The sequence below is a fragment of the Pyrgilauda ruficollis genome, unplaced genomic scaffold, assembly GCF_017590135.1.
Source record: "Pyrgilauda ruficollis isolate IOZ18807 unplaced genomic scaffold, ASM1759013v1 scaffold302, whole genome shotgun sequence".
In the NCBI taxonomy this organism is placed as follows: domain Eukaryota; kingdom Metazoa; phylum Chordata; class Aves; order Passeriformes; family Passeridae; genus Pyrgilauda; species Pyrgilauda ruficollis.
In genome coordinates this window covers 106,483-131,771 of record NW_024524401.1, presented here as the reverse complement: position 1 = coordinate 131,771, position 25,289 = coordinate 106,483, and the positions used below count along the sequence as shown (strand labels likewise).

Below are 25,289 nucleotides of genomic sequence, written 5' to 3'. Positions count from 1 at the left end.
GCCCCCCGCCCTGCCCGTCCCGCCCTCCCCGAGGTCCGTTCCCCCTCAGTGTCCCGGTTCCCCTCAGTGCCCCCCGGTTTCCCCTCCCCGCTCACCCGGTGCTCGCCGCCGCCATGGAGACGCGTCGCGGCGTGATGACGCAAAGGCGGGCGGCGCCGGGTGATTACGTCACGTTGCCGTGGAGGCCGGGACGCCGAAGGGGCGGGATGGCCGAGGTGGGACTGGGAGAGCCGGGAGGGACTGGGAGGGACTGGGAGGGACTGGGAGGGACTGGGAGGCGGTGAAACAGAGCAGAGCGGGCGGGGGTTGGCTGGGAGGAGCTGGGGATGCTGGGAGGCACTGGGCTATACTGAGATGTACTGGGCTATACTGGGATGCACTGGGATGTACCGGGCTATACTGGGGAGGCATGCTGAGGTGGGCTGGGATGTACTGGGCTATATTGGAATGAGCTGGGGGCCGTGCTGGGGTGGGCTGGGAGGCACTGGGCTATACTGGAATGCACTGGGATGTACTGGGCTATACTGGGGAGCCATGCTGGGGTGGGCTGGGAGGTATTGAGCTATACTGGGATGTACTGGGATGAGCTGGGGGTCCATGTTGGGGTGGCCTGGGAGCTACTGGGCTATACTGGGCTGCACTGGGCTACACTGGGATATACTGGGGTGTACTGGGATGAGCTGGGATGCACTGGGCTACACTGGGATGAGCTGGGGAGGCATGCTGATGTGGGCTGGGACGTACTGGGTTATACTGGTGTGCACTGGGATGAGCTGGGATGTACTGGGATGAGCTGGGAGGTACTGGGCTACACTGGGATGAGCTGGGGAGGCATGCTGATGTGGGCTGGGATGTACTGGGCTATACTGGGATGCACTGGGCTATACTGGGGAGCCATGCTGGGATGGGCTGGGAGGTACTGAGCTATACTGGGATGTATTGGGATGAGCTGGGGGTCCATGCTGGAGTGGGCTAGGAGGTACTGGGCTATACTGGGATGCACTGGGATGTACCGGGTTATCCTGGGATGTACTGGGCTATACTGGGATGCACTGGGATGAGCTGGGAGGTACTGTGCTATACTGGGATGCACTCGGATGCACTGGGATGAGCTGAGGGGCCACGCTGGGCTGCGGGCCGTGTACTGGTCCGTACTGGGGCGCACTGGGCGGCCCCGCCGGGCAGCGGCAGCCGCGGGTGTGTCTGTCCCGCGCAGAAAGCGAAGCCCAGCGGGTCCGGCAGCAGATCGAAGCAGGACAAGTCCCGAACGCCGGGCCGGGCCGAGCCGCGGCAGTCCAAGAAGGGAGCCTCCCGAGGCTCCGGGCGGACCGAGCCCGCCGTGTCCCCGGACGCCGAGCCCCGGGAGCCGCTGGATGTGGGGCCCATCCTGGACGAGCTCCTGGAGCGGGTCCTGACCGAGAGCGCGCAGGCGGCCGTGGCTCGGCAGGTGAGAGACCTCTCCCCTCCCCGATTTGGGGAGGTTTTGGGGGGTTGCGGGTTGCGGGCGGGCTCTCAGCGCTGTGCCCGCAGCGGGTGCCCTTCGCGGTGTCGCGGGCGCGGGATGCCATGCTGTTTGTCGCGGAGTGGCGCTTCCTGGTGAGGGACGACGAGGACCCGGACCCCGAGGGGGACCCGGACCCCGAGCGGGACGGAGTCTGGAAGGAGGACGAGGAGCCCCCAGCCCACTTGTGGGACTCGTGGACACCGGGCGTTATCCCCGTCGTGGACGTCTCTCTGCCCTCGGAAGAGGTGAGAGGTTCCCCGAGCCCCCGGAACCCCCCGGGCCGTGGGACCCGCGGTGTCACCCACAGCGGGTCCCCTCTGTCCCCGGCCAGGACCTGCCCGAGGATCTCTCCGTGGCAGCCGAAATTCCGCCCGTGCGTCCCGGCGAGGTCCCCGGCGCTGCTCCCGCCCGGGATGTCCCTGTGTCCCCCGGGCAGGTCCCGTCCGGAGACGTCCCCGTGGCAGCTCACGCTGAAGGTCCCCTCGGCCAGGACACAGCCCTGGGTGTCCCTGTGCCCCCGGGCCAGGTGAGTCGTGCCCCGATCCGCCCTTCCCGAGACCCCTCGGGCTGAGCCCCAGCCCGGTGTCACCCCACGGGGGCCCCGACACCCGCACCGACACCGGGTCCGTTCCGCCCGCCGTGCCAGCCCCGCTCCGCAGCCGCCGCAGCTCCTCCCAGGCCACGACAGCCCCGCCGCAAGCCAACCATGGCTCCCCAGCCCCCCAGGAGGGGCCGCCAACCCTCCCGAGCCCCCGAGAGGAGCCTCCGACCCTCCCGGCCCCCGCGGCCCCGGGCGGCCCCGCCGGCCGCGCCCCGGCCCCCGGCTCCGCCACCGGCCGCGCCCTCGGAGCCCGCGGCACCGGCAGCGCAGGAGCCCCGCGAGGGCACGGCGAAGGTCGGCGACCAAGAGGCACGGCCGCCATCCTCCTCCTCCCTCTCCAGCGTGCCGTCCATCCAGCCGCGCAGACCCTCCCGCAGCCCCGGCGTGCCCAGGCTCGGTGCCCGGCGCGGTGCCACCCGCTGGGTGCTGCCCGAGGTCAAGGTGGTGGACGCGAGCGGCGAGCCCGAGCGGGGGCGGGCGGGAGCCTCGAGGAGCCGGTTACTCCTGCCGGGATCCGTGCAGGTGCTCCCGGGAGCCGGGCGGGTCCCCAGGACCGAGCCGCAGCTCTGTGACCCCTGGCTGGCCTCGGTCCGCCTGGCACCCGGTGTCACCGTGCGCTGGGGCGGCAGCGAGCGCCGCGGGCCGGCCCTGGCGGGGCACGGCGACGACGAGCAGGGGGAGGAGGCCTTGAGGAAGGCGGAGGACGACCTGAAGCCCATCCTGCCCTACCCGGAGTGCCGGCTCTCGGAGTACAAAGAGTCAGAGGAGGAGCCGGAAAACCCGCTGGGAGCGCGGCAGCTCCCGGGGGCTGTCCCGGCTCCGGACGGATCCCCGTCGCCCCGGGTCTCGCCGGTACCGGAGCTGGCACCGGGCGTGGCACCGTGGGACGCTCCCGGAGCTCGGGGCTCTACGCTAGCGCTCCCGAAAAGAACAGAAGTAAATAAAAAGATTTAAAATGAGTTTTGCGGAGCCGGCCGTGCCACCGGAGCCGGGCGGGAGCACCGGGCGCTGCGCCTACGGTGCCACCAGCGCCCGGACCCGCACGCGGCTGGTCCCCGCAGCCCCTTTGTCCCCAAAAGAGGAATAAGGGCGATGTGACGGGGGTGACACGTGTGGCTTCGCCCCGGGAGATCCCGTTCTGGGGAACGGAGCCGGCCCGGAGCCTCCTCTGCCTTCCCGGGCGCAGCTCGGGGTCCCTCGCTGGGACTGTCCCCGCCCGCTGGGCCATCCCACAGGGACGTGCTCCGGTCCTGCAGTGTCCCCGCACTGCCCGAAGGGGACTTTGGTGGGCATCGCCCCTCCTGCAGCCGCCCCGGGGCTGCAGGGAGTCCGAAGTGGCACCGGCGACACCGAGGCGACACCAAGGACAGCGGCATGACACAGGGAGCTTTACCTCTCCCCCGAGTTGCATTTATAGAGACACTCATTAGCATTGATGAGTGGGCGTGGTTTCATTCATTAGCATGAGATGCCGTGTTTTTCAGATAGTTTCGGCACCAGGTGAAGCCTCGGGGGATTTCGGTCCCTCATTAGCAGAGGATGATAGAGTGGGCGTGGCTTTCATTCCTAATTAGCGTGAGGCTGGTTTCACCACTCGGGTCTTAATTCAGCGCTCATCGAGGGTCCGCTCTGGCGGCCCTACAAAACAGGAAACCCCAAACTCAGGCCCGCCCTGGATGTCCCTCTGCCCCCGGACCAGGTGAGACGTGTCCCGATCACCCCATTTGTGACCCCATTTTTTTTTTTTTTTTTGCGTGGGTGCACTTCCTCCCGCGTTACTCAACACCACAAATTGAGGTGCAAAATATCGTTTGGGGTCCAGCCTGGGCGGACCGGCAGAAATCGTTGGTGGAGAAAATAAAAAAAAAAGCCCGTGTGGTTTTACAGCACCCACAGCTTATTAAGAGCAGTAAACGAGCTGTCATTTCCTGACAGGGTGGCACTGGGGACAGTGTGGTGGCACAGGCGACACGTGGCTCACCCTCCTGCCTGCTCCAGACACTCTGCTGTCCCTGCTCGGCTGCCAGCGGCTCACGGAGCAGAGGGACTCGTGCCGTGCCGTGCCGTGCGGTGCCACCGGCCGGGCAAAGGTCCTGCTGTGACCTCTGTCCCCAGCCCCACCCCGCGCCCGGCCATGGAGCTGCTGGGGGCTCTGAGCCCCCCGGGGTGGCTCCTGCTGGCCCTGCTGCTGGCCCTGCTGCTCTGCGCCACGCGAAGAAGCCCCTGGGATCCCCGCAAGTGTCCCACCGACCTGACGGGCAAGACGGTGATTGTCACCGGAGCCAACAGCGGTGAGCGGGGGCGGGGACACGTGTGTGGGTGGTGGCATCATGGCTGAGCGGTGACCTGCAGGGGACACGGGTGTCGCTTTGCCAGGGCCCCAGTCCCTGCTTTGGGAGTGCAAATGGCTGCAGAAGAAGCTGGTGGCCATCCCTGGGCACTCACAGTGTGCTCCCGGTGCCCCCTGCCCACCTCGCGAGGCTGGACTCGGACTGTTAGTGACTGATGGACAAGGCCACCATGGCCACCATGTCACACCAGGGATGGGGTCACTTCTCCCACCTGTGTTCCACTGCCATGTGCTCGGGCTGGCACTGCTGGAGACCCCCAGGCTGGGATTGGGATACCCACACGTGCCCAGGGACAGAGTGACCCCGCACGTGCTGGGCTCCATCCCCTCCCCAGTGCCCATCATTTCCTGCTGGGTGGCTTTAAATTTTTAATTTAATTTTAAATTTTTAATTAGAAAACTCAACATTTTTTTCTATACCGTTTTTCATAGATATCTGGAATATTACTTTACCACTTTTCTATACTGTTAGGAGTTAAATTTGATTCTGAGAAAAACAACATCCATACACCTTGCTTAAACCACTATTTAGGAGTATTTTATGACCAAATCTCTCTTAATATTCAATGAGTATGAGTGCAGGAATGCAAGACAATGCTCAGCTGTTAATGAGTCCTTACTCTTACATTTAAAGACTAAAAAAGCTCCCATCAGATACCCAGAGAAGACAATGCTATCACTTACTAAAACTTAAGCGTAACAATCCCAAAGAAAACACAACCCAGGGACAGAGTGACCCCGCACGTGCTGGGCTCCATCCCCTCCCCAGTGCCCATCATTTCCTGCTGGGTGGCTTTAAATTTTTAATTTAATTTTAAATTTTTAATTAGAAAACTCAACATTTTTTTCTATACCATTTTTCATAGATATCTGGAATATTACTTTACCACTTTTCTATACTGTTAGGAGTTAAATTTGATTCTGAGAAAAACAACATCCATACACCTTGCTTAAACCACTATTTAGGAGTATTTTATGACCAAATCTCTCTTAATATTCAATGAGTATGAGTGCAGGAATGCAAGACAATGCTCAGCTGTTAATGAGTCCTTACTCTTACATTTAAAGACTAAAAAAGCTCCCATCAGATACCCAGAGAAGACAATGCTATCACTTACTAAAACTTAAGCGTAACAATCCCAAAGAAAACACAAAAAGGAGAAGAGCGAAGGAGGAGTGTTATGGAGGACACAACACAGATGTTTTCAAGCCTTCAGCTTTTGGACATAAGTATATCTTTGCAATACCAATATTCACATATATTTTGCCAGCACATAAGTCTGCTATTGGCCAATCAGCCTGGAACACACCAGCCTGTTGACACAACTCAAGAAAAGTGTATTTCAGGGCAGTGTGTAAATGGACCAGATTTCACTGCTCCAGTCATAACAAGAACCTGTGTTTCCCACTGTTGGGCTGTGGCAGGGGCTGCCCAAACCTCGGGGACACAGTGGCATGGATTCCCAGAGACCCCTTGCCAGGGATCAGCCTCTCCACATCCCGCAGGCATCGGCAAGTGCGTGGCCATGGACCTGGCACGCCGCAACGCCCGCACCATCCTGGCGTGCCGGAGCCGGGAGCGGGGCCAGGCGGCCATGGAGGAGATCCGGGCGCTCACCGGGAACCCGGCGGTGCTGCTGAGGCTGCTGGACACCGGCTCGCTGGCCTCGGTGCGCGCCTTCGCCGGCGCCGTGCTGCGCGAGGAGCCGCGCCTCGACGTGCTGGTCAACAACGCCGGCGTCACCGGTACGTGCCAGGCAAAACGAAAACCCCTGCAGCCCCAAAGGGGTCCAGCGCCCCGTCCCCATGGAGTGCCCAGCTGTGGGGGTTCTATCTGGGTTTGTTTTGTCTGGGTTGGGATTGAAGGCGCTCGAGACAGTAGTTCGTGTTTGGACTTGGGTGTTTGTTATTTCTCATCAGTTAAACAGTCTCACTACTGTGAGTTCAGCAGCTTGTCGTTAGAAGGCACAGAATGGCCAACAATCTCGTTACAAGGTCTTTGAACACTAAACCATCCAATTAAGAACTGACACCTAGATTGTTTCCCCTTTTAACCCAATAATTGATACCAAAGAGCCCCCAATGAGGATTTTTCTGCTCAATTACAAAATGCCATCCAAACCCATGAAGAAGAAGCATGAAGAAGAAGCCCAGGACAACACCCTGTGCCCTCCATCTTGCTCCCATCCACAACATACTAAACATCCCAAAACCTAAATTCCCACCTAAGTGACACACCTACACTGCTCTCTATAATCTATTTCACGCTTTTGTGGATTCTGGTCTACCTTCTGGGAATCTTTCTCCATGGATGAGTCACAGTCAGTGCTCCCCTGGGGGTCAGGGCACCCCAGAGCAGACAGAGAAATATTCCCAGTGCCCTGGATTTCCACACCCACCCTCCTTTCAGGTTTGCCCTTCGCCATCACGTCGGAGGGGTTGGAGCAAACCTTCGTCACCAACTACCTGGGCCCGTTCCTGCTCACCAACCTGCTCCTGGGTGAGTGCAGGGGCTGGGGGAGTCAGGGGGGCTCTGGGGACTCCTCCTCGCTCACCCCCTGCTTGGCACAGACCTCCTGAAGGCCTCGGCGCCCGCCAGAGTGGTCAACGTGTCGTCGTTCCGGCACAGCGTGGGCACGGCCGACAGCGGGTACCTGACGGGGCAGCGGCGCCCGGGCGGGCACGACGCCGCCTACAACAGCACCAAGCTGATGAACGTGCTCTTCACCGCCGAGCTGGCACGGCGCCTGCAGGGCACAGGTGGGTGCTGGGCCGTGCCGGGCTCAGCCGTGCCCCGTGGCTCCCTGGGGACACCCCCTGTCCCAACTCGCTGTGCTCCCGTGGCAGATCCCGGGGGCTGCCGGCAGAGCTGGGGGGTCTGACACGGGTTAGAAACTCGCTGGGAACCCCCAAGGGTGGCAGAGCCCAGGCTGAGGTCAGGCTGGGGGCTGCTCCTGCTGCTCTCCCCGAGGGATTTGGGGACCCTGCTGACGGTGTGGCCTGGCAGGGGTGACGGCCAACGCGCTGAGCCCCGGCGTGGTGAGCACCAGCATCATGCGCCACTTCAGCTGGGCCATGCGGGCGCTCTTCGTCCTCCTCCGCCCCTTCATGAAGGTGAGCGGGGCCGGGTCCTGCCCGTGCCGGGGGCAGCGGGGTGGGTGGGTGGCAGGTGCCAGACCCCTCCTCACCCCCGTTCCCCCGCAGTCGGCAGAGCAGGGCGCTGCCAGCACCATCTTCTGCGCCGTCTCGGAGGAAGCCGCGGGCATCAGCGGGAAATACTTCGACAGCAGCTGCCGGCTGGCGCTGCCCTCGGCGGCCGCCCGCGACCCCGCGCTGGCACGGAAGCTCTGGGAGGCATCGGAGCGGCTCACGGGGCTCACGGAGCAGGACTGAGCCACCGGGATGTCACCCCTCAGCGCGGGAAGGGGGACACGGACGCCGCTCTGCTCCCCCTGTGCTGCCCAGGGGACATCACGGCGCCGGCCAGCTGTGACTGTGACGCTTTTATTAAAAACCCCAGCGCTATTCCCAGGTGATGTCCAGGTCCAGCCGCTGCTTCCTCACGGCCTGCAGGAAGCTGTCGTAGTCGCGCCGGTGGATGTCGGGGCAGCGGGACAGCTCCAGGCGCCGCAGGGGCCCCTCGGAGCCCAGCAGCTGCCACACGGTGCCGGGGGACACGCGGCTCTCGGCCAGCGACAGCTCCCGCAGCTCCCGCAGCGCCGGCCCCGCCAGCGCCGGCTCCAGCACCGAGTCCAGCGGGAAGGGCACGGCCAGCAGGCGCAGCGTCTGCAGCCGCGGGGCCGCGCACAGCAGCGAGGCCAGCGTGGAGCTCAGCACCGGCCCGTGCGCCGCCGGCACCGGCCCGGCCAGGCTCAGCGAGAAGCTCTGGAGCCGGGGCAGCCCCCGGGGTAGGAGGTCGGTGGCCCAGCGTGGTGGCGGGGCGGGGGGCTCCTCCTCGGGGGGCTCGTGGTGGGCGTGGGGGTCTGGCGGCACTTCCAGCTCGGCGCTGAAGCTCTGCAGGCCGGGGCAGCTGGCGAGGAGGGTGGGCAGCGAGAGAGGGTCCCAGCAGCTGAAGCCGTGCAGGGTCAGGGCGCGCAGGCGGGTGCCCAGGCCCTGTGCCAGGGGCAGCACCTCTGCCAGCGCCCGGCCGTGCCGCCCGGAGCAGCCCAGCGTCACCCGGGACAGGCACTTCCAGCCCGGCAGCTCCCGCAGCCCTGAGGGGCCGGGACTGTCCCCCAGCCACACGCTGACCTCCTCGGCTTGGGGACACACGGCGTGGACGGTGCCCAGCGCGTCCTCTGCCACCTCCTCCAGCTGCCGCAGGGGCAGCGTGAGCGGGGCTCCCTCTGCTGCAGCCCCCCGGCCCCGCGCCAGCTCCTCCAGCGAGGGGAAACCCTCGGAGTCCTCGGTGCCGTCCAGCTGCCCCGAATGGAGCAGCCCGAGCGCATCCGGCAGGGCGCCGTGTGCCAGCACCTCCAGGCACGGCAGGGCCAGCAGCAGGAAGGCCACGGCAGCCACCGTGTCCCCGTCCCCGGCGTGCTGCAGGTCGCGGGCCAGCAGGACGCGGAGCGTGGGGCAGCCGGGGCTGCGCTCCACGGGGTCGTAGCCCAGGTGGCGCAGGGCGCGCGGCGTCACCTTCTTGCAGCCGGACACGTCGAGCTCCCGCAGGTGGTGGCAGCAGGAGCCCACGGCCGAGAGCACCTGGATGTTGGCCTGGGTGTGGGCCAGCCCCAGGCGGCTCAGGCGGGGCAGCCCCTCGGCCAGGTCCACCAGCACGGAGGGCGAGAGCCGCCCGCAGCCGCCCAGGTCCAGCACACTCAGGCCCTGCAGACACACGGGGAGACCCTCAGTGGGGCGGGCAGGGGGGCACGGATGCCACTCTCAGCCCCTGCAACTCAAGACTCAGAGAGGGTGGGCAGGCCCTGTGTGCTCCCCCTGTCCCAACCCCTTGGCACACGGATGATGGCACCCCCAGCCCCACTGATGGTGGGCATCCCCAGCCCCATGGATGGCGAGCGCCCACCCCAAGCTCTATCCCCCTTACCCCATGGAAAGTGGGCACCCCAAACCCCACAAAGGATGAGCACCTCTGTCTCACTCTCCCATCCCCTAGAGGGGGTCACACCCAGCCTTACTCCCCCTGCCCCATAGACCATGGCACTCCCAGCCCTGCTCCCCCAAAGTGTTGTCAGCCCCTGCCCCACGGATGGCAAGCACCCACTCCAAGCTCTATCTGCCCTATGGGAAGTGGGCACCCCCAGCCCTACAAAGGATGAGCTGCCCCACTCTCCCATCCCGTTAGAGAGGGTCACACCCAGCCTAACTCCCCCTGCCCCACAGCCCTGCTCCCCCAAAGTGTTGTCACACCCTGCCCCATGGATGGCAAGCACCCACCCCAAGCTCTATCCCCCTTACCCCATGGAAAGTGGGCACCCCAAACCCCACAAAGGATGAGCACCTCTGTCTCACTCTCCCATCCCCTCAGAGGGTGGTCACTCCCCCTGCCCCACGCACCGTGGCACTCCCAGAGCGCTGTCACCCCCTGCCCCATGGAGGGTGGGCACTCCCAACCCCACAGACGTCACTCCCCGCCCCGCTCTCCCTCTCCCAGCCCATGCCCTCTGCCCACCTGGCAGCGCAGCACGATGAGGTGCCCCAGGGCGTTGTTGGCCAGGGCGGGGCAGGCCCGCAGGCTGAGCTGCCGCAGGTGTGGCAGTAGCAGTAGGTGCAGCGCCGCCCGCGACAGCCGCCGGCTCGTCCCCAGCAGCTGCAGCAGCTCCTGCACCAGCCCGCAGGCTGGGGGGGAACAGGGGGGTCAGCGAGGCCCGGGACCCCCCCTGCCCCTCACAAGGGGGTCCCGGTGGCCTGACGCACCCCCCGAGCTCACCCAGGTCGTTGAAGGGCCCCACGAGGAAGCGGAACTCGTACTCGTCCAGGTAGTTGTCACTGTAGTCCCTGGCCCAGAGGCTCTGCATGTGCTGGGCCAGGCTCTGCAGGCACAGCGCGGTCAGCGCGGGCACCGCCCGCCGCCGGGGCATCCCTGCGCGGGGACAGGGACAGGGACAGTCAGGGACAGCCAGCACAGGTACTGTGCCACCAGGGCATCCCTGTGCAAGGACAGGGACAGTCAGGGACAGCCAGCACAGGTACTGTGCCACCAGGGCACCCCTAGGGGGTGGGACCTAGGGACAGGGACAGCCAGCATGGGCACTGCCCGCCACCGGGGCATCCCTGCACAGGGACAGGGACAGTCACGGAGAGCCACCATGGGAACTGTCCACTGCCAGGCCATCCCAGGGACAGGGACAGTCAGGGACAGCCACAGGGCACCACTGGGGGGATGGGACACTCAGGGACAGGATGGACACCGCCACCCCTCACAGCCCGACCTCATTTTGGGGTCACTTGCCCCAAACTGCCTTGGAAACCACCCGGTGCTGGTGCCGGTCTCACTCCGTTCCCGGCGGGAATAAACCCGGGAATTATCCCGGGAATGAACCGGCACCGGGTACCGCGGTTCCCGGCAGGCACCGGGACACCGCGACGGGATCCCTCGGCTCCGGGAGTTATCCCGGGCTTAACCGGGACAGGGGACGCCCGGGCGGTGGCGCTGGCTCCGGTGCGCCTGGAATTCGGCAAGGAACCGATCCCGATGGGATCGTGAGAGCCCCAGCCCGACAGCAAATCCCGCTTTGGATTCCCCAGGAAACATCCCAGTGCAACCAGTGGGGAGGGGAAGGGTGACTGGGATGGGAGAGGGGCTGGAAGCTGGAGAGAGGGAGGTGGGAGCACGGGGAGAGGGAAAAAAATCTTTAAGGACCAGGGAAAGGTTCTTGGAGATGGGAAAAGTGATGCAGGGATTGGGAAAAAGTGGAAAAATGGAGGAGACCCCCGTGAAATGGGGAGAGAGCCCTGGGAAATGGGGGAAAAACATGGGAAATGGGGAAAAAACACCTGGGAAATGGGGAAAAAACACTGGAAATGGGGAAAAAACACGGGTAATGGGGAAAAAACACGGGTAAAGGGGAAAGAGCCCTGGGTAATGGGGGAAAAACACGGGAAATGGGAGAAAAAACCTGGGAAATGGGGAAAAACATGGGAAATGGGGAAAAAAAACCTGGGAAATGGGGAAAAAAACCTGGGAAATGGGGAAGAAAAACCTGGGAAATGGGGAAAAAAAACTGGGAAATGGGGAAAAAAAACTGGGAAATGGGGAAGAAAAACATGGGAAATGGGGAAAAAAACCCTGGGAAATGGGGAAAAAAACCTGAGAAATGGGGAAAAAAACCCTGGGAAATGGGGAAAGAACCTCAGGAAATGGGGAAAGAACCCCGGGAAGTGGGGAAAGAGCCCTGGGTAAAGGGGAGAAAACCTGGGAAATGGGAAAGAGCCCTGGGGAATGGGGGAAAAACATGGGAAATGGGGGAAAACTCCAGGAAATGGGGAAAAGATGCTGGGAAATGGGGAAAAAACCCTGGGAAATGGGAAAAGAGCCCCGGAAAATGGGGAAAAAATCCCCTGGAAATGGAGATAGTATCCCAAGAAATGGGAAAAGGACCTGGGAAATGGGGGGAAAAATCCTGGGAAATAGGGAAAGAACCTTGGGAAAAGGGGAAAAACTCCAGAAAATGGGAAAAAAACCTGAGGAAGTGGGGAAGAAACTTGGGAAGTGCAGAGAGAGCCCTGAGAAATGGGAAAGGAGCCTGGGAAATGGGGAAAATCCCTCAGGTACTGGAAAAAGCCCCTCTGGGACAGGAGGAAATCCCCCTGGACTGGGAAAAGAACTCAAAAATGGGGGAAAAACCCCGGAAAATGGGGAAAAGCCCTCAGGTTCTGGAGCAGGACCCTCTGGGACAGGAAGGGACCCCCGGGAATGGGGACAGTCCCTCCGGGAAGCGGCTGAGGCACAGGGAGAGGGCTCTGGAGCACGGTGAGTAATCAGGGCAGGGCCGTGTGACACTGCCACTGTCACTGTCACCAGGGCACGGCCCGCCGGGACTGGGAAAATCCCTCAGGTACTGGAAAAAGCCCCCCTGGGACAGGAGGAAATCCCCCTGGACTGGGAAAAGAACTCAAAAATGGGGGAAAAACCCCGGAAAATGGGGAAAAGCCCTCAGGTTCTGGAGCAGGACCCTCTGGGACAGGAAGGGACCCCCGGGAATGGGGACAGTCCCTCCGGGAAGCGGCTGAGGCACAGGGAGAGGGCTCTGGAGCACGGTGAGTAATCAGGGCAGGGCCGTGTGACACTGCCACTGTCACTGTCACCAGGGCACGGCCCGCCGGGACTGCCACGGACAGCGGCGGGACACCGGGAATGGGACATGGGAATGGGACACCGGAGAGGGGATACCGCGAATGGGACATGGGAATGGGACACTGGGAGGGGATACTGGGAATGGGACATGGGAATGGGACACTGGGAGGGGATACTGGGAATGGGACATGGGAATGGGACACCGGGAATGGGACATGGGAATGGGACACCGGAGAGGGGATACCGGGAATGGGACACCGGGGATGCGACATTAGCATGGGACATTGGGGATGGGACACCGGGGAGGGGACACTGGGAATGGGACACTGGAATGGGACACCGGGAGGGGACATTAAGATGGGACACCGGGAATGGGACACCAAGGATTGGACACCGGGAATGGGACACTGGGATAGGACACCGGGATGGGACACCGGCATGGGAGCGGATCACGGCGCTGGGCCCAAACCCTTCCCGAGGGGTTTTAGGGTCATTTCGGGGCTGTGGAGGGGTCTGCAGGGATATTTAGGGGTGGTTAGGGTGGATTTAGGGGTGTGTTGAGTCATTTTAGGGGTGTTTCAGGGGACTTAGGGTTTTTTTTAGGGTTATTTCAGGGTTGTGGGAGGGTCTGGAGGGGTGTTTGGGGGATTTAGAGGTTTTGGGGGGTATTTTGGGCTTGTGGGGGGTGTCTGCAGGGGTATTTAGGGATGTTTTGGGGATATTTAGGGATGTTTTGGGGGCATATAGGGATGTTTGAGGACATTTTGGGGTGTTTGGAGGGGATTTAGGGGTGTTTAGGGGGCATTTAGGGGTGTTTAGGGGGCATTTAGGGGTGTTTAGGGGGCATTTAGGGGTGTTGAGGGGGGGATTTAGGTGTTTTTAGGGGCCTTTCAGGGTTGTGGGGGGTCTGCAGGGATATTTAGCAGGGATTTAGGGATGTTTTGGGAGAATTTAGGGGTGTTTTGGAAGGGATTTAGGGGTTTTTAGGGTCATTTTGGGGTTGTGGGGGGGCTGCAGGGATATTTAGCAGGGATTTAGGGATGTTTTGGGAGAATTTAGGGGTGTTTTGGGGCGTTTAGGGCTGTCTGGGGAGGATTTAGGGGTGTTTGGAGAACATTTAAGGGCGTTTGGAGCAGATTTAGGGGTTTTTAGGAGCATTTTGGGGTTGTGGGGGGGCTGCAGGGATATTTAGCAGGGATTTAGGGATGTTTTGGGAGAATTTAGGGGTGTTTTGGGGCGTTTAGGGCTGTCTGGGGAGGATTTAGGGGTGTTTGGAGAACATTTAAGGGCGTTTGGAGCAGATTTAGGGGTTTTTAGGGGCATTTCAGGGTTGTGGGGGGGTCTGCAGGGATATTTAGGGGTGTTTTGGGGCGTTTAGGGCTGTCTGGGGAGGATTTAGGGGTGTTTGGAGAACATTTAAGGGTGTTTGGAGCAGATTTAGGGGTTTTTAGGAGCATTTTGGGGTTGTGGAGGGGTCTGCAAGGATATTTAGGGGTGTTTTGAAGGCATTTAGGGGTGTCTGGGGAGGATTTAGGGATGTTTGGGGGGCATTTAGGGCTGTTTGTGATCCTTTTGGGATGTTTAGGGGGGATTTAGGGATGTTTGGGGTCCGTGTGAGGGGTCAGTGATGGGATGTTTGGGATTGGGAAGGTTTGATCCAGAGACAAAGCGGGAATGACTCAGCCCCGGGGCTAATTAACGCCTGGGCTAATTGGGGGGGCTCATTAAGAGTGGCAGGGCTGGATATTCCCAGTGCTGGCTCCAGGAAACGTTGGGATTTTCCAGCAGGGAATTCTGTGTGCTGGGAATTCCAGCAGAGCGCGACCCGCCCTCACTAGCACGATATAAATAATTAATTACCAAGGATTAATTAAGGCATGGAATGCAGGCAGAGCCGTTTACCTGTGTGAGTTGTGCTGGTCCCTCACTCCACGCTGCTCAGGGAATTCCAGAATTCCCAAATTCCCACCGGGAGGGACCTCCCCGGTTTCACGCAGCATTTTTGCCTTTTCCTCTTGGTTTCTCAAAATTCCAGCTCTGGATCAGGAATTGCTGGAATTTCTGGGGTCTGTGCTGGGTGTTTGTGACCTTGGAGCTTCTTTCCTTTCTCCCTGCATTCCCAAACCCGGAGCTGCCTGGTGGCTTTGGGAATAAACACAAGGATTTCATTATTTGCTGTATTTAAAGGGGAAAACGTGGAATTTTAAAGGATTCCAGGGAGCTCTCCATGCTGAGGTTCTGCTGATTCTCCAGAACCTCAAATCCCACCCAGGAGCTGCTAAATTCCAATTTTGGGTGGGTTTTCACACCCATTGCTGAGTTTTCCAGAGGAAAATTCCTAAAGAATGAAACCAGGGAAGGGTTCTGAGGATGGCAGGGATTGGGAACTGCTCTGGCTGGATTGTCCCCTCGGCGTGGGGCAGAGAGCTCTGCTCCAGGGGCTGGCTTTGGGGGGATTGGGGTTATTCATGGATTTGGGGGTTGGTTTTTTTGGGGGGGATTGGGTTTTTTTTTGAGGGAATGGGATTTTGATTAATTGGGTTTTTTTGGAGGGAATGGGGTTTTGATAGAATGGGGTTTTTGGAGGGAATGGGGTTTCTTTATGGATTGGGGTTTTTTTGGAGAGAATGAGGTTTTGATGGATTGGGGTTTTTGAGGAAATTGGATTTTTAGGAGGGATTGAGGTTTAGATTAATTGTTTTTGGGGTTTTTTTTTGAGGGAATGGGTTTTGATGAATTGGGGTTTTTTTGAGGGAATGGGGTTTTTGGAAGGAATGGGGTTTGGAGTGATTGGGTTTTTTTTTTAAGAAATGGGGTTTTTAGGAGGGAGTGGGAGTTTGATTAATTGTTTTTTTTTTTGATGGAATGGTTTTTTTTTTGGAGGGATTGGGGTTTTTTTGAGGGAATGGGGTTTTGATGGATTGGGGGTTTTGGAGGGAATGGGGTTTTGAGGGACTGGGTTTTTTTTTATAGATTGGGATTTTGATGGAATAGGTTTTTTTTAGGGAATGGGGATTTGATGGATTCGGGTTTTTTGATTAATTGGGTTTTTTTGGAGGAAATAGGGGTTTTTTTGGGGATTGGTTTTTTTGGAGGGAAGAGGGTTTTGATGGATTGGGGTTTTTTTGAGGGATTGGGGTTTTCATGGATTGGGGGTTTTTTGAGGGATTGGGGCTTTGATGAATTGGGGTTTTTTTCCGAAGGAATGGGGTTTTGATGGAATGGGGTTTTTTTGGAGGTAATGGGGATTTTTTTGAAGCTGTTGGGTTTTTTTGGAGGGAATGGGGTTTTGATGGATTGGGATTTATGGATTATGGAATGACTTCCAGCCCCGGGTATTCCCCCCTGCTCCATGCCCTCCGAGGGAAGTGGCTGCTGAGCAATTCCATAAGGAACGAGGGAATAAAGTTTAAAGCTGGGAATTGCTCTGAGCAGGAGCCGAGGGCGTTTGGGAGGGTTTAAACCCAGGGATTTCTGCTCCGGCCGCCCCGCACAGCCCCGCACAGCCCGCGCGGTTCCGTGGCTCCCGTTCCCCGAGGACCGAGCCCTTAAATCCAGCTTTTCCCTGGAAGCGATCCCGGTGGGGATCCCGCGGGCTGAGCTGAACCCCACTGACCTCCCGCCGCATCCTCGGCGTGTCCGGGCGTTGCTGTGGCTACGGAGCATCGATCCCAGCGCGGAAAGAGCCGGGAATGCGGCGGGATGATCCCCGGGGTCGGGAAAGGAGGGAAGGAAGGAAGGAGGAGGAGGAGGAGGAGGAGGCGGCTGCGGGGGCTGCGGTGCCGCGGTGCAGCCGAGCAGGGCGCAGGCTCCAGCGGCGGGTCCTAGCGCCGGCATCCGCCGCGCCTGGAATGAGCTCCCGGGGGGAAAAGGCATCGGGAGGGACCGAGAGGTTCCGTGCAGGAGCCTGGAGTCGGGATGGGTCGGGATGTGCTGGCAGGGAGCAGGGATGGGGGAGAGGGGATGGCGTTAAGGTGTGGGGTTTTAGCTGGGTGATAATTAGTATTGACTGTGTGATTCTAGAAGGCTGATTAATTGCTTTATTCTATTCTATATACTGTACTTATTAAGAAGTTTGTTACTCTTACAGGCAGTATGATCCAGGCAGATGTAATTGGTCAATGAATTTATTTCAAACACTATCACCAGTGTCCAATTAAGAAATCACCCTTTGGTAAACAAATCTCTGTAACATTCTAAGTGTGCACGACAGGTGAAGCAAGTGAAGAGAAGAATTGCTTCTCATTCTTTTCTCTGAGCTTCCCAGGAAAATCCTGGGAGAGAGCTGTGTGTCTCTGTTAAGGGGATATGTGATTACCACAGTGCCAGGTTCGGGTTGGACCCTGGGAAAATTCCTTCATGGAAAGGAAGGCTTGTCCAGCCCAGCTCCTCATCCCTGGGGGAATTTAGCAGCCCTCTGGATGTGGCACTTGGGGACATCCCAAGTGCTGGCCTTGGCAGTGCTGGGAATGGTTGGACTCGATGGTCTCTGAGGAATTTTCACCCCAAACCACTCTGTAATTCCATGGGAATTGCTGTGAGATCCCAGGGGGTGACACCGTGTCCCCCTCCAGTTTGTGTTGTTGTTCCCAGGTGGACTCATTTTGGGTGCTGGATGTCCCCAAATTGTTGGGTCAAATTCTGCAGAGGGGGACTGGGGACAAGGCCTGCAGAGACAGCACACAGGGAATGGCTCCCACTGGCAAAGGGGAGATTGGGCTGGGATCTTGGCAAGGAATTCCTGGCTGGGAGGGTGGGCAGGGGCTGGGCTGGAATTCCCAGAGCAGCTGTGGCTGCCCTGGATCCCTGGCAGTGCCCAAGGCCAGGTTGGGATGGGGTTGGATCCACCTGGGACAGTTGGAGGTGTCCCTGGTGGGGCTGGATGGAATTTAAGGTCCCTTCCCATCCAAACCATTCCAGGATTCTGGAGCCCCTCTTCTCTGGGAGAGCTGGGAATGTTCCCCTGGAGAAGGGAAAAATCCAGGGAATCCTCAGAGTCCCTGAAGGGGCTCCAGGAGAGAGGCAGGGGGACTGGGGACAAGGCCTGCAGGGACAGCACACAGGGAATGGCTCCCACTGGCAAAGGGGAGATTGGGCTGGGATCTTGGCAAGGAATTCCTGGCTGGAATTCCCAGGTTGGCCTTTGGGGCTTGGAGCAGCCTGGGACAGTGGGAGGTGTCCCTGCCATGGCAGGGGTGGCACTGGGTGAGCTTTGAGGTCCCTTCCAACCCAACCCATTCCATGACTCCAGGATTCTGATTCCCCTCCACAGGGAGACTTTTGGGGTCCCCTGGGAGTGTTCAGGGCTTGGAGGGGAATTAACGTCCTAAACTCGCTCTGGATTTATTTTGAGTGATTAAAAACCAAAACCCAAATGCTAGTTTAGGATTTCTCTCCTGAACTCAGTTTCCTGACAAAGTCAACCCCCAAATCAGCTTTGTGCAGGAATTTCACCGGGAGATGTTTGTAAAAAAAAAAAAAAAAAATCAAAATGCAATAAGGTGGAATTTTGCTTCTTCTGGATAAACAGTGGCAGTTTCTGAAGGTTTTTAACCTCCCTCCTCCTCGTGTTCCCTGAGCTGGGGGTGTTCCAGCTGCTCAGCAGGGGGCTGGCATGTATCCCAGATCCCAGAAAAGCCTGGATGATGAGGGGGGATATTTCTGGACTCCTTTTCTCTGTGCTGATGAATTAGACAGAGAGTTTGGGCAGCAGGAAATCCATGTGGATCCTGCAGAGCCGTGGCTGGGGGGGTTTGTGGGGGGATCCATGGCCTGGGGAGTGACGTGGGTGGCACTGGGAATCCCTGGGAGTGGCATGGCTGGCACTGGGAATCCCTGGGATTGGCATGGGTGGCACTGGGAATCCCTGAGATTGGCATGGCTGGCACTGGGAATCCCTGGGATTGGCATGGCTGGCACTGGGAATCCCTGGAGCTCTGTGCTGGTGCTTCCTCCCAGGAGAGCCTGGATGGCTCCAGTCCCAGCCTGGTGTGACCCTGAGGATGCTCTGGGCTGCTCCATCCCAGTGTCCATCCCAGTGTCCATCCCAGTGTCCATCCCAGTGTCCATCCCAGTGTCCATCCCATGTCCATCCTGTCTTCATCCCAGTGTCCATCCCAGTGTCCATCCCATGTCCATCCCGTGTCCATCCTGTGTTCATCCCAGTGTCCATCCCAGTACCTGAGCAGCAGTGGGAGCACCTGCAGTACGTGTTGTTCCTGATAAATCCCAAAATACCTGGCATGGGATCCTGCTTCCTGTGCCAGGGGTCCCCTGTGCCAGTCCCATCCCTGCTCAGTGCACCAGGAAATTGAATTCTGAGCTTTAATCAGATTTTGGGTTAATCAGGTTTTGTGTTTGCCTGGAAAAGTTTTTGGAAGACTTAGGAAGGTTTATTTATCCTGGGGATTTTTTTGTCCTGACATGGCAGTGCCTGAGTTTGGGGGAAAATTGGGGTTTTTCCCCTTTGTACAGAGAAGTTTTGGCCCCAGATCCGTAGGTTTTGGCAAGGGTGGAGCAGCCGAGCCCTGCTGGAGCTTGGGGTGTTCCCAGAGGGCTCTGGATCATCTCACAGAGCTTTAATTCCCAAAACTTCCCATATTCCCTTAACTCAGGCACTCATAAAGCTCCTGTCCCACCTCAGCTTCCTCTTTAAGCTCAGGACCCTTGTGGGTCTTTCCCAGCTCAGGATTTTCCAGGATTCTTTCCCTCAGGGCTTCATTTCCATCCCAAATCCAAGCAGTAAATAAAGCAGGAGATGGTGAGTGGTGCCTGTGACTTTGCTGTGTTGAGAAATGGGATATCCTGGGGGGTGCCAGTGGGATATCTGGGACTCAAAAAGGCTTTTCCAACTTAAAGAATTTCATTATTTTAGTCTGTGATTCCATGATTTTCAACACAGGTTTCCCAGAGAAGCCCCTGGATCCCTGGAAATGTTCCAGCCCAGGTTGGATGGGGCTTGGAGCAGCCTGGGACAATGGGAGGTGTCCCTGCCCGTGGCAGGGGTGGCACTGGGTGGGCTTTGATATCCCTCCCACCCCAAACCACCCTGTGATCCTATAAAATTGTGTTTGTGAGGAAAAAATTCCCTGGTGCTTCAGTTTAACATGGAAAACTCCTAGTGAGGAGGAGCAGGAGCTGTGTGACATTCATAATCTTCTTTTTAAATTAACAACTACTCTTGTGCTCCACCTGGGAGCAAAATCTGTCTGGGATTTTCCTGGCTTTGGCTTTGTCCTGCTATTCCCAGAGCTCTGTGGGAAGAGCAGTGAGGAATTCCCATATTCTGAGGGGGTGTTCATCCTTCCTCCCATCTGAATTCCTGCTGAAATTCCATGGCTGTTTCCTGGCTTTCCTTGCACTTAGAGGAGGCTTCTGCAATTTGAGTTCTCTCTTCAAGCATTCTGGAATTTGAGTTCTCTCTTCAAGCTTTCTGGAATTTGAGTTCCCTCTTCAAGCTTTCTGGAATTTGAGTTCCCTCTTCAAGCTTTCTGGAATTTGAGTTCCTTCTTTGGCATTCCAGCCTCTCCTTGGAACATTTTCCAAGTGTTTGTGTCCATGGCTGTTGTTCTGCTCCTGCCTCTGGGATCATCCAGGATCCTAGAGGAGGATCCTGCAGGGGAGAGGAAGAGCAGAAATCCTTTAGAATTTAGGATTTCTAGAAGAAATCCTTCCCTGTGAGGATGTGAGGCCCTGGCACAGGGTGCCCAGAGCAGCTGTGGCTGCCCCTGGATCCCTGGCAGTGCCCAAGGCCAGGCTGGACAGGGCTTGGAGCAGCCTGGGACAGTGGAAGCTGTCCCTGCCATGTCAGGAGGTGGAATTTTTGGGATTTAAGGTCTCTTCCCACCCAAACCATTCCAAGGGTCTATAAATAGGTGCCACAGGTGATATTTGCTCCCAGGTTCTGGCAGGGAAGCAAGGTGAGCTTCTCTGAGGAGGTTTCTCCTTGTATGGATAAAATAATTCAGATTTTCTAAATCATCTACACTGGTTTAGAGTCTGAGGCTGAGGAGCTCATCCTCTTTGTAGCTTTTTGGAGAATTTTGTGTGCATTTTGTGCATGTGAAGTTTCCTTTAAAGCAGCGTGGAGAGGGGAAGCAGCTGGAGCTCCAGTGACCAGCAGATACCTGAGGTGACTCTGGTTGAGCTCCTGATGCTCCCAGGGAGAAATTCCCAGTTTCCAGCTGCGTTTTGTGTTGTTATCCCACTTGTGCCTTGTCAAAACCCCTTCCCTGAGCAGCATTCCCAAGGCTGCCAGAGCTCCAGGAGTTTTCAGGGACAGGGTGGGATTGTCCTGTGCAGGGGAGGAGTTGGATCCCTGATCCTGTGGGTCCCTGATCCTGTGGGTCCCTTCCAACTCGAGCTATTCTGTGGTTTGGGTGCTTCCATGTGTTGGGATGTCGGGCAGTGGCCAGTCCTAGTGGCTCCTAAATCCCCATGGCAGTGGCCAGTCCCGGTGGCTCCCAAATCCTCTTGACAGTGGCCAGTCCTGATGGCTCTAGAATGGAGCTGGGGAGGGCAGACCCTTCCCAGCTCTCCACGGGACCCCAGACCCTCCGTGGGCACTGGGTCCTGCCTGCTGTGGGACCCACAAGGCCCAGAGCTGATGGGATTTGAGCTGTGGCCAAAGGGATTTGGCTGTGGAGGGAAAACTTCCCAGCCTGGAGCCTTTTTTGCCCACCCCAGCAGGATCTGTGTGTGTGTCCACAGGGACAGGTGTGTGTCCATATGGGGTTTTGGGGGCTGGAGCCCCACACCTGCCCCCCAAAGCTCTCTGTTTTCCATGGGGGAGCAGGAGGAAGGGGGTGAGATTCCAACCTGGGTCCTGACAGCTCTGTCACAACAGCCTGGGGGCTCCAGGGGGATGGGGGCTCAGGGAAGGAGCCAAACGCTGGCTCCAAGGACTCATGGAGGGAGATGTGGCAGGACTGGGAGTCCTGGGGGTCCCAGGGATGCTGGGGGGTGCCAGGACAGCACTGTGAGTAGATTCCCCCTGTTTGGCTCACGTGGATTTTGGAATGGGCACTGCAGGAACCATGGCTGGAGCCACCCTGGGTCCCCTCTGGGTTTTGGGGACATGGCTCCTGGTGTCCAGAGACACCCACACCCTCCCAGTTTGGCAGCCTGGAATCCAGTGCCACCATGACTTCATCCCAGTGCCACATCCTGGTGTCACCCAGGGCAGCCACCCTCAGTGCCAGGGGGATCCTTCCTTTCCACAGGGCTGTTGTGGCAGCAGCACCTGGCTTAAACCCAGAATTCTTCCCAAGTCTTTCCCTCTTCCAGCTTTGTGGGCAGCACCTGGAATTTGGATCTTGGCAGAGTTGGCTGCTTGGGATTCTCGTGAAACTTTTGATCTGAGCTTTGAGTGGCAGTTTGAGGCTCCATCAGTGTCCCCTGCGTGGGGGAGGCGCTCCTGCAGGAACACTGAATATTCCTGGGCTGATCTGCTGGGGTGGGATGGAACACTGGAGCCCTCAGGTTTGGATGGAGCACAGGGGTGACCCAAATCACTGATAATTCACCCCATTTTCAGTGCCTTGGGGCACACAGGCTGTGGGTGTCTATCACGCTTCAGAAAGGGGGGAAATGGGAAAATGCTGGATTCTGGAGCGGTGCCAGGTGGGAAGTTGTGGGGAGCAGTCTCTGGTGGTGGTGGCAGCACTGCCACGTGCTTGTCCCTCAGCTGGTGTCCCTGGATGGGAGCTCTGGGATGTGGCACAGGCTCCTCCTGGGCTGCTGGCTGCTCCAGAGGTTCACCATTCCTGGCTGTCCCATTCCCACCACCTGCCCTGTGCTCTGCTTGCTCAGCTGTTCCCCACTGCCTTCACTGTGTATCCCTGGATTTCTCATTTCCTGGGATTTAGGAGCTTATTCCCCTTGCACACCGAGGGTGACAGGGCTGTCACTGTCAGTGGCCTCAGCTCTTGTGGCTTCCCACAGTTCTGCTCCTCCACCCTCTTCCTTTGCTGTCCCTACCCCCATTCCCAGGACTGGGGTATCCTGAGTGTGTTCCTTTGGGAGGTTGGTGTGGCAGAGGGGGATCCACGAGGAGCTGGCCTGGGAGGTTGAGGGAATTCTGGGCTGTGTCACCACCTGCTGTGCCATGGTGTCCCCATGTTTGTCCCTCAGGGATTGTCACCACGGCCAGGAGGTGTGACCACAGGTGTGTCCATCATTCCCCTGGGAATGCCCATCCCACCTGCTTCCAGCTGGGCCACTTCTTCCTCTTGTAAAACCTGGATTAATCTTGGTTTGAATCTTCATGGGAATTGCAGTCAGGGGTTTATCCATTGCATTGGAGCTTCCAGGTGTCTCACAGACCAATTTCTGATTAATTGGAAACAGAAGAGACTCAGTGCCTGGTCCTGAGGGGTGGGAGAGATTAATTCTGGGCTCTCCTTCTTTTCCCAAGTGTGAAAGACTCGGGAAAAGTTCAGTGAAATTGGTGCTGGTTGTCAAATGTCTGTCAGGGACAGGCTGGGAGAGCTGGGAATGTCCAGCCTGGAGAAAAGGAGGCTCCAGGGAGAGCTCAGAGCCTTAGAGGGGCCTAAAGGGGCTCCAGGAGAGCTGGAGAGGGACTGGGGACAAGAGACGGAGGGACAGGACACAGGGAATGGCCAGAGGTACCCCAGGGCTTGGAATGTGTCACATCCAAGGGATCTTACCTGGCTGCAGGTGCCATATGGACACCAGGAGGGATCAAATCTGCTCCTGGAACCTTCCCGTGTACTGGGGATTTGGGATTTTCCTTTGGGCTCTGCTCCCACTTTCTGTAACACCTGGGACACGATTTTCCAGGGGCTCTCAGGATGTTGCTGCCAGAACTTTGGGAGATATTTGGGTCTGGAGCATCAATTTTTCCTTTGAGGTGTTGGGTTTCTTCATTGTTTGATAGATTTTCAGTCTTAATGTAAGATTATTTCGTGATGTTTGATTCGTGCCAGTTGTGTTTGGATGAAACCTGGAATCCAGGCTCATGGGAACACCCACACCCCTGGTTTTAGTCCCAAAACCCCAAACTGGGTGGGCTCACTCTGCATTCCAGCCTTGGGAAGTGATGTGCAAGGGAAGGGGGTGCTTTGGTAGCATTCCAGGAGTTTCCAAAGTCCCCTGGCTTCTTCCACAGGCTGAGAATTCCCTGAATGTCCCAAACCCCCTGTTTGTCTGCAGGGCCTTCCCAGCCCTGCAGGGTGAAAGGGGCTCTGTTTTCCTGGCATAAAGAGCAGATTCTTTGGCTGAAGCCAGGCCCAGAGTGACCAAAATTCCACATTTCTGCACAATGACCAGAACCAGGGACACATGGGGTGGGGGAAATGCCAAACTGGTCCCGTTTTGGGGATTGCTGGGAGGTTGGGATGAGTGGGAAGATGGAGCTGAGCAGGACAGGGAACATCTGTGTCCTCTCTGGGATAGAGGTAGTGGGATGGAAAGGTTTCAATCAGGGTTTTGAGGATCTCCAGAAGATCTGGAGAGGGGTTTTGGACACAAGGAATGGCTTCCCACTAGGAAAGAGGAAATTTGGGTGGGATTTTAGGAAGGAATTGTTCCCTCTGAGGGTGGGCAGGCCCTGGCACAGGGTGCCCAGAGCAGCTGTGGCTGCCCCTGGATCCCTGGGAGTGCCAGGACCAGGCTGGAGAGGACTTGGAGCTGTCCCTGCACATGGCAGGGGGTGAAATTGTTGGGATTTAAGGTCCCTTCCCACCCAAACCATTCCAGAATTCCATGATAATCTGTTTTGCTCAGGCTGGTTGCAGAGCAGGCGGTGTTGGGGGTGGATCCCAACAAATTTCCCTGGGATTTCAATAATCCTGAGGGTCTCCAGTACCCAGGGAGTTCCTCACATCCATCACCTCATTGATGATCCAAGAGCATTGATCACCTGGATAACCCCACCTGAACCCAGGGACATCCCAGGATGTCACACTCGGAGTGTCCTGGTGCCTGCTGAAATATAAATGTGGATGTAATGTTGATGACATAGACTCATGGAATTGTTGAGGTTTTAAATCCCTCCAGGGCTGGGGACTCCACCTCTGCCCTGGGCTGGAGAGCCCTTCCCAGGAGGAATTTTCCCATCTGAAGCTCCCCTGGAACAACCTGAGGCCGTTTCCTCTCTGGTGGATAATGACAATCCCACCTGGAAAGCTGCTGGACTTTCCCACCCACATTCCAAGCTGGGGTACCCTGAGTCCAGGCATGGGGCAGTGCCAGGAGCTCCCAGCAGTGTGAAGGGATGGGACAATGACCTCTGTCAGCTCCTGGGCACAGAGTTCTCAGGCTGGAAACCCATGGGAATGCTGATAAAATGGGAAAAGATGGAGCATGAGCTGGTTAAAGCTGACTGACTGCTGCTCTTGTGTTTTTTTTCCCCCAAGGCTTATAAAAATGTTATAAAAGGGGCTAAATCAGGTCTGTGAGCCACTGCTGGTGGCTGTGCTGTGTCTTGTGCTCTCCCGTTGGGGAGCAGAAGGAATCACCCAAAACAAAACCCCTGGAGGAGGCGAGCGGGGCCGGAGGGAGATGAACCCTCCCGACATCCAGCCCACCTTTCTGAGGCATTCTTTCCCCCTTTGGCAGG

At 58.0% G+C, this 25,289-nt stretch overlaps 3 protein-coding genes across 3 annotated transcripts in view; 1 reads left to right on the top strand and 2 right to left on the bottom strand.

Annotated features, from left to right (window-relative positions):
• The window catches only part of WDR54 (WD repeat domain 54), a 5,412-nt gene extending 5,291 nt beyond the window's left edge, over positions 1 to 121 (bottom strand). The window contains exon 1 of the mRNA XM_041473833.1: positions 96 to 121. Coding sequence (XP_041329767.1) covers positions 96 to 115 — 20 coding nt within the window. The 5' untranslated portion in view covers positions 116 to 121. The remainder of the gene's footprint in view (positions 1 to 95) is intronic.
• Positions 122 to 1,047: 926 nt separating this feature from the next.
• LOC121356942 (mediator of DNA damage checkpoint protein 1-like) lies at positions 1,048 to 7,890 on the top strand. Its single transcript, XM_041473842.1, has 12 exons — positions 1,048 to 1,069; positions 1,113 to 1,447; positions 1,585 to 1,749; positions 1,836 to 2,030; positions 2,151 to 3,041; positions 3,716 to 3,804; positions 4,104 to 4,396; positions 5,962 to 6,201; positions 6,866 to 6,955; positions 7,027 to 7,215; positions 7,463 to 7,569; positions 7,660 to 7,890. Exons 1-12 carry the CDS (start codon positions 1,048 to 1,050, stop codon positions 7,846 to 7,848), a joined length of 2,805 nt encoding a protein of 934 aa, XP_041329776.1. The 3' UTR covers positions 7,849 to 7,890.
• Positions 7,891 to 7,943: 53 nt separating this feature from the next.
• LOC121356939 lies at positions 7,944 to 10,522 on the bottom strand. The gene is made up of 3 exons (XM_041473839.1): positions 10,343 to 10,522; positions 10,085 to 10,251; positions 7,944 to 9,279 (listed from the first exon to the last, which is right to left on the bottom strand). Exons 1-3 carry the CDS (start codon positions 10,491 to 10,493, stop codon positions 7,978 to 7,980), a joined length of 1,620 nt encoding a protein of 539 aa, XP_041329773.1. The 5' UTR covers positions 10,494 to 10,522; the 3' UTR covers positions 7,944 to 7,977.
• Positions 10,523 to 25,289: the final 14,767 nt, after the last annotated feature.

What these genes read in the sequence shown, in the direction of transcription:
- LOC121356942 (XM_041473842.1), top strand. Translation starts at nt 1,048, where the DNA reads ATGCACTGGGATGAGCTGGGAG. An exon ending in TCCCTGTGCCCCCGGGCCAG is followed by an intron (nt 2,031 to 2,150) that starts GTGAGTCGTGCC and finishes CCGCCGTGCCAG; the next exon opens with CCCCGCTCCGCAGCCGCCGC. An exon ending in CGCTCCCGAAAAGAACAGAA is followed by an intron (nt 3,042 to 3,715) that starts GTAAATAAAAAG and finishes GTCTTAATTCAG; the next exon opens with CGCTCATCGAGGGTCCGCTC.
- LOC121356939 (XM_041473839.1), bottom strand. Translation starts at nt 10,493, where the DNA reads ATGCCCCGGCGGCGGGCGGTGCCCGCGCTGACCGCGCTGTGCCTGCAG. An exon ending in GGGGCCCTTCAACGACCTGG is followed by an intron (nt 10,252 to 10,342) that starts GTGAGCTCGGGG and finishes GTTCCCCCCCAG; the next exon opens with CCTGCGGGCTGGTGCAGGAG. An exon ending in TCATCGTGCTGCGCTGCCAG is followed by an intron (nt 9,280 to 10,084) that starts GTGGGCAGAGGG and finishes GTGTGTCTGCAG; the next exon opens with GGCCTGAGTGTGCTGGACCT.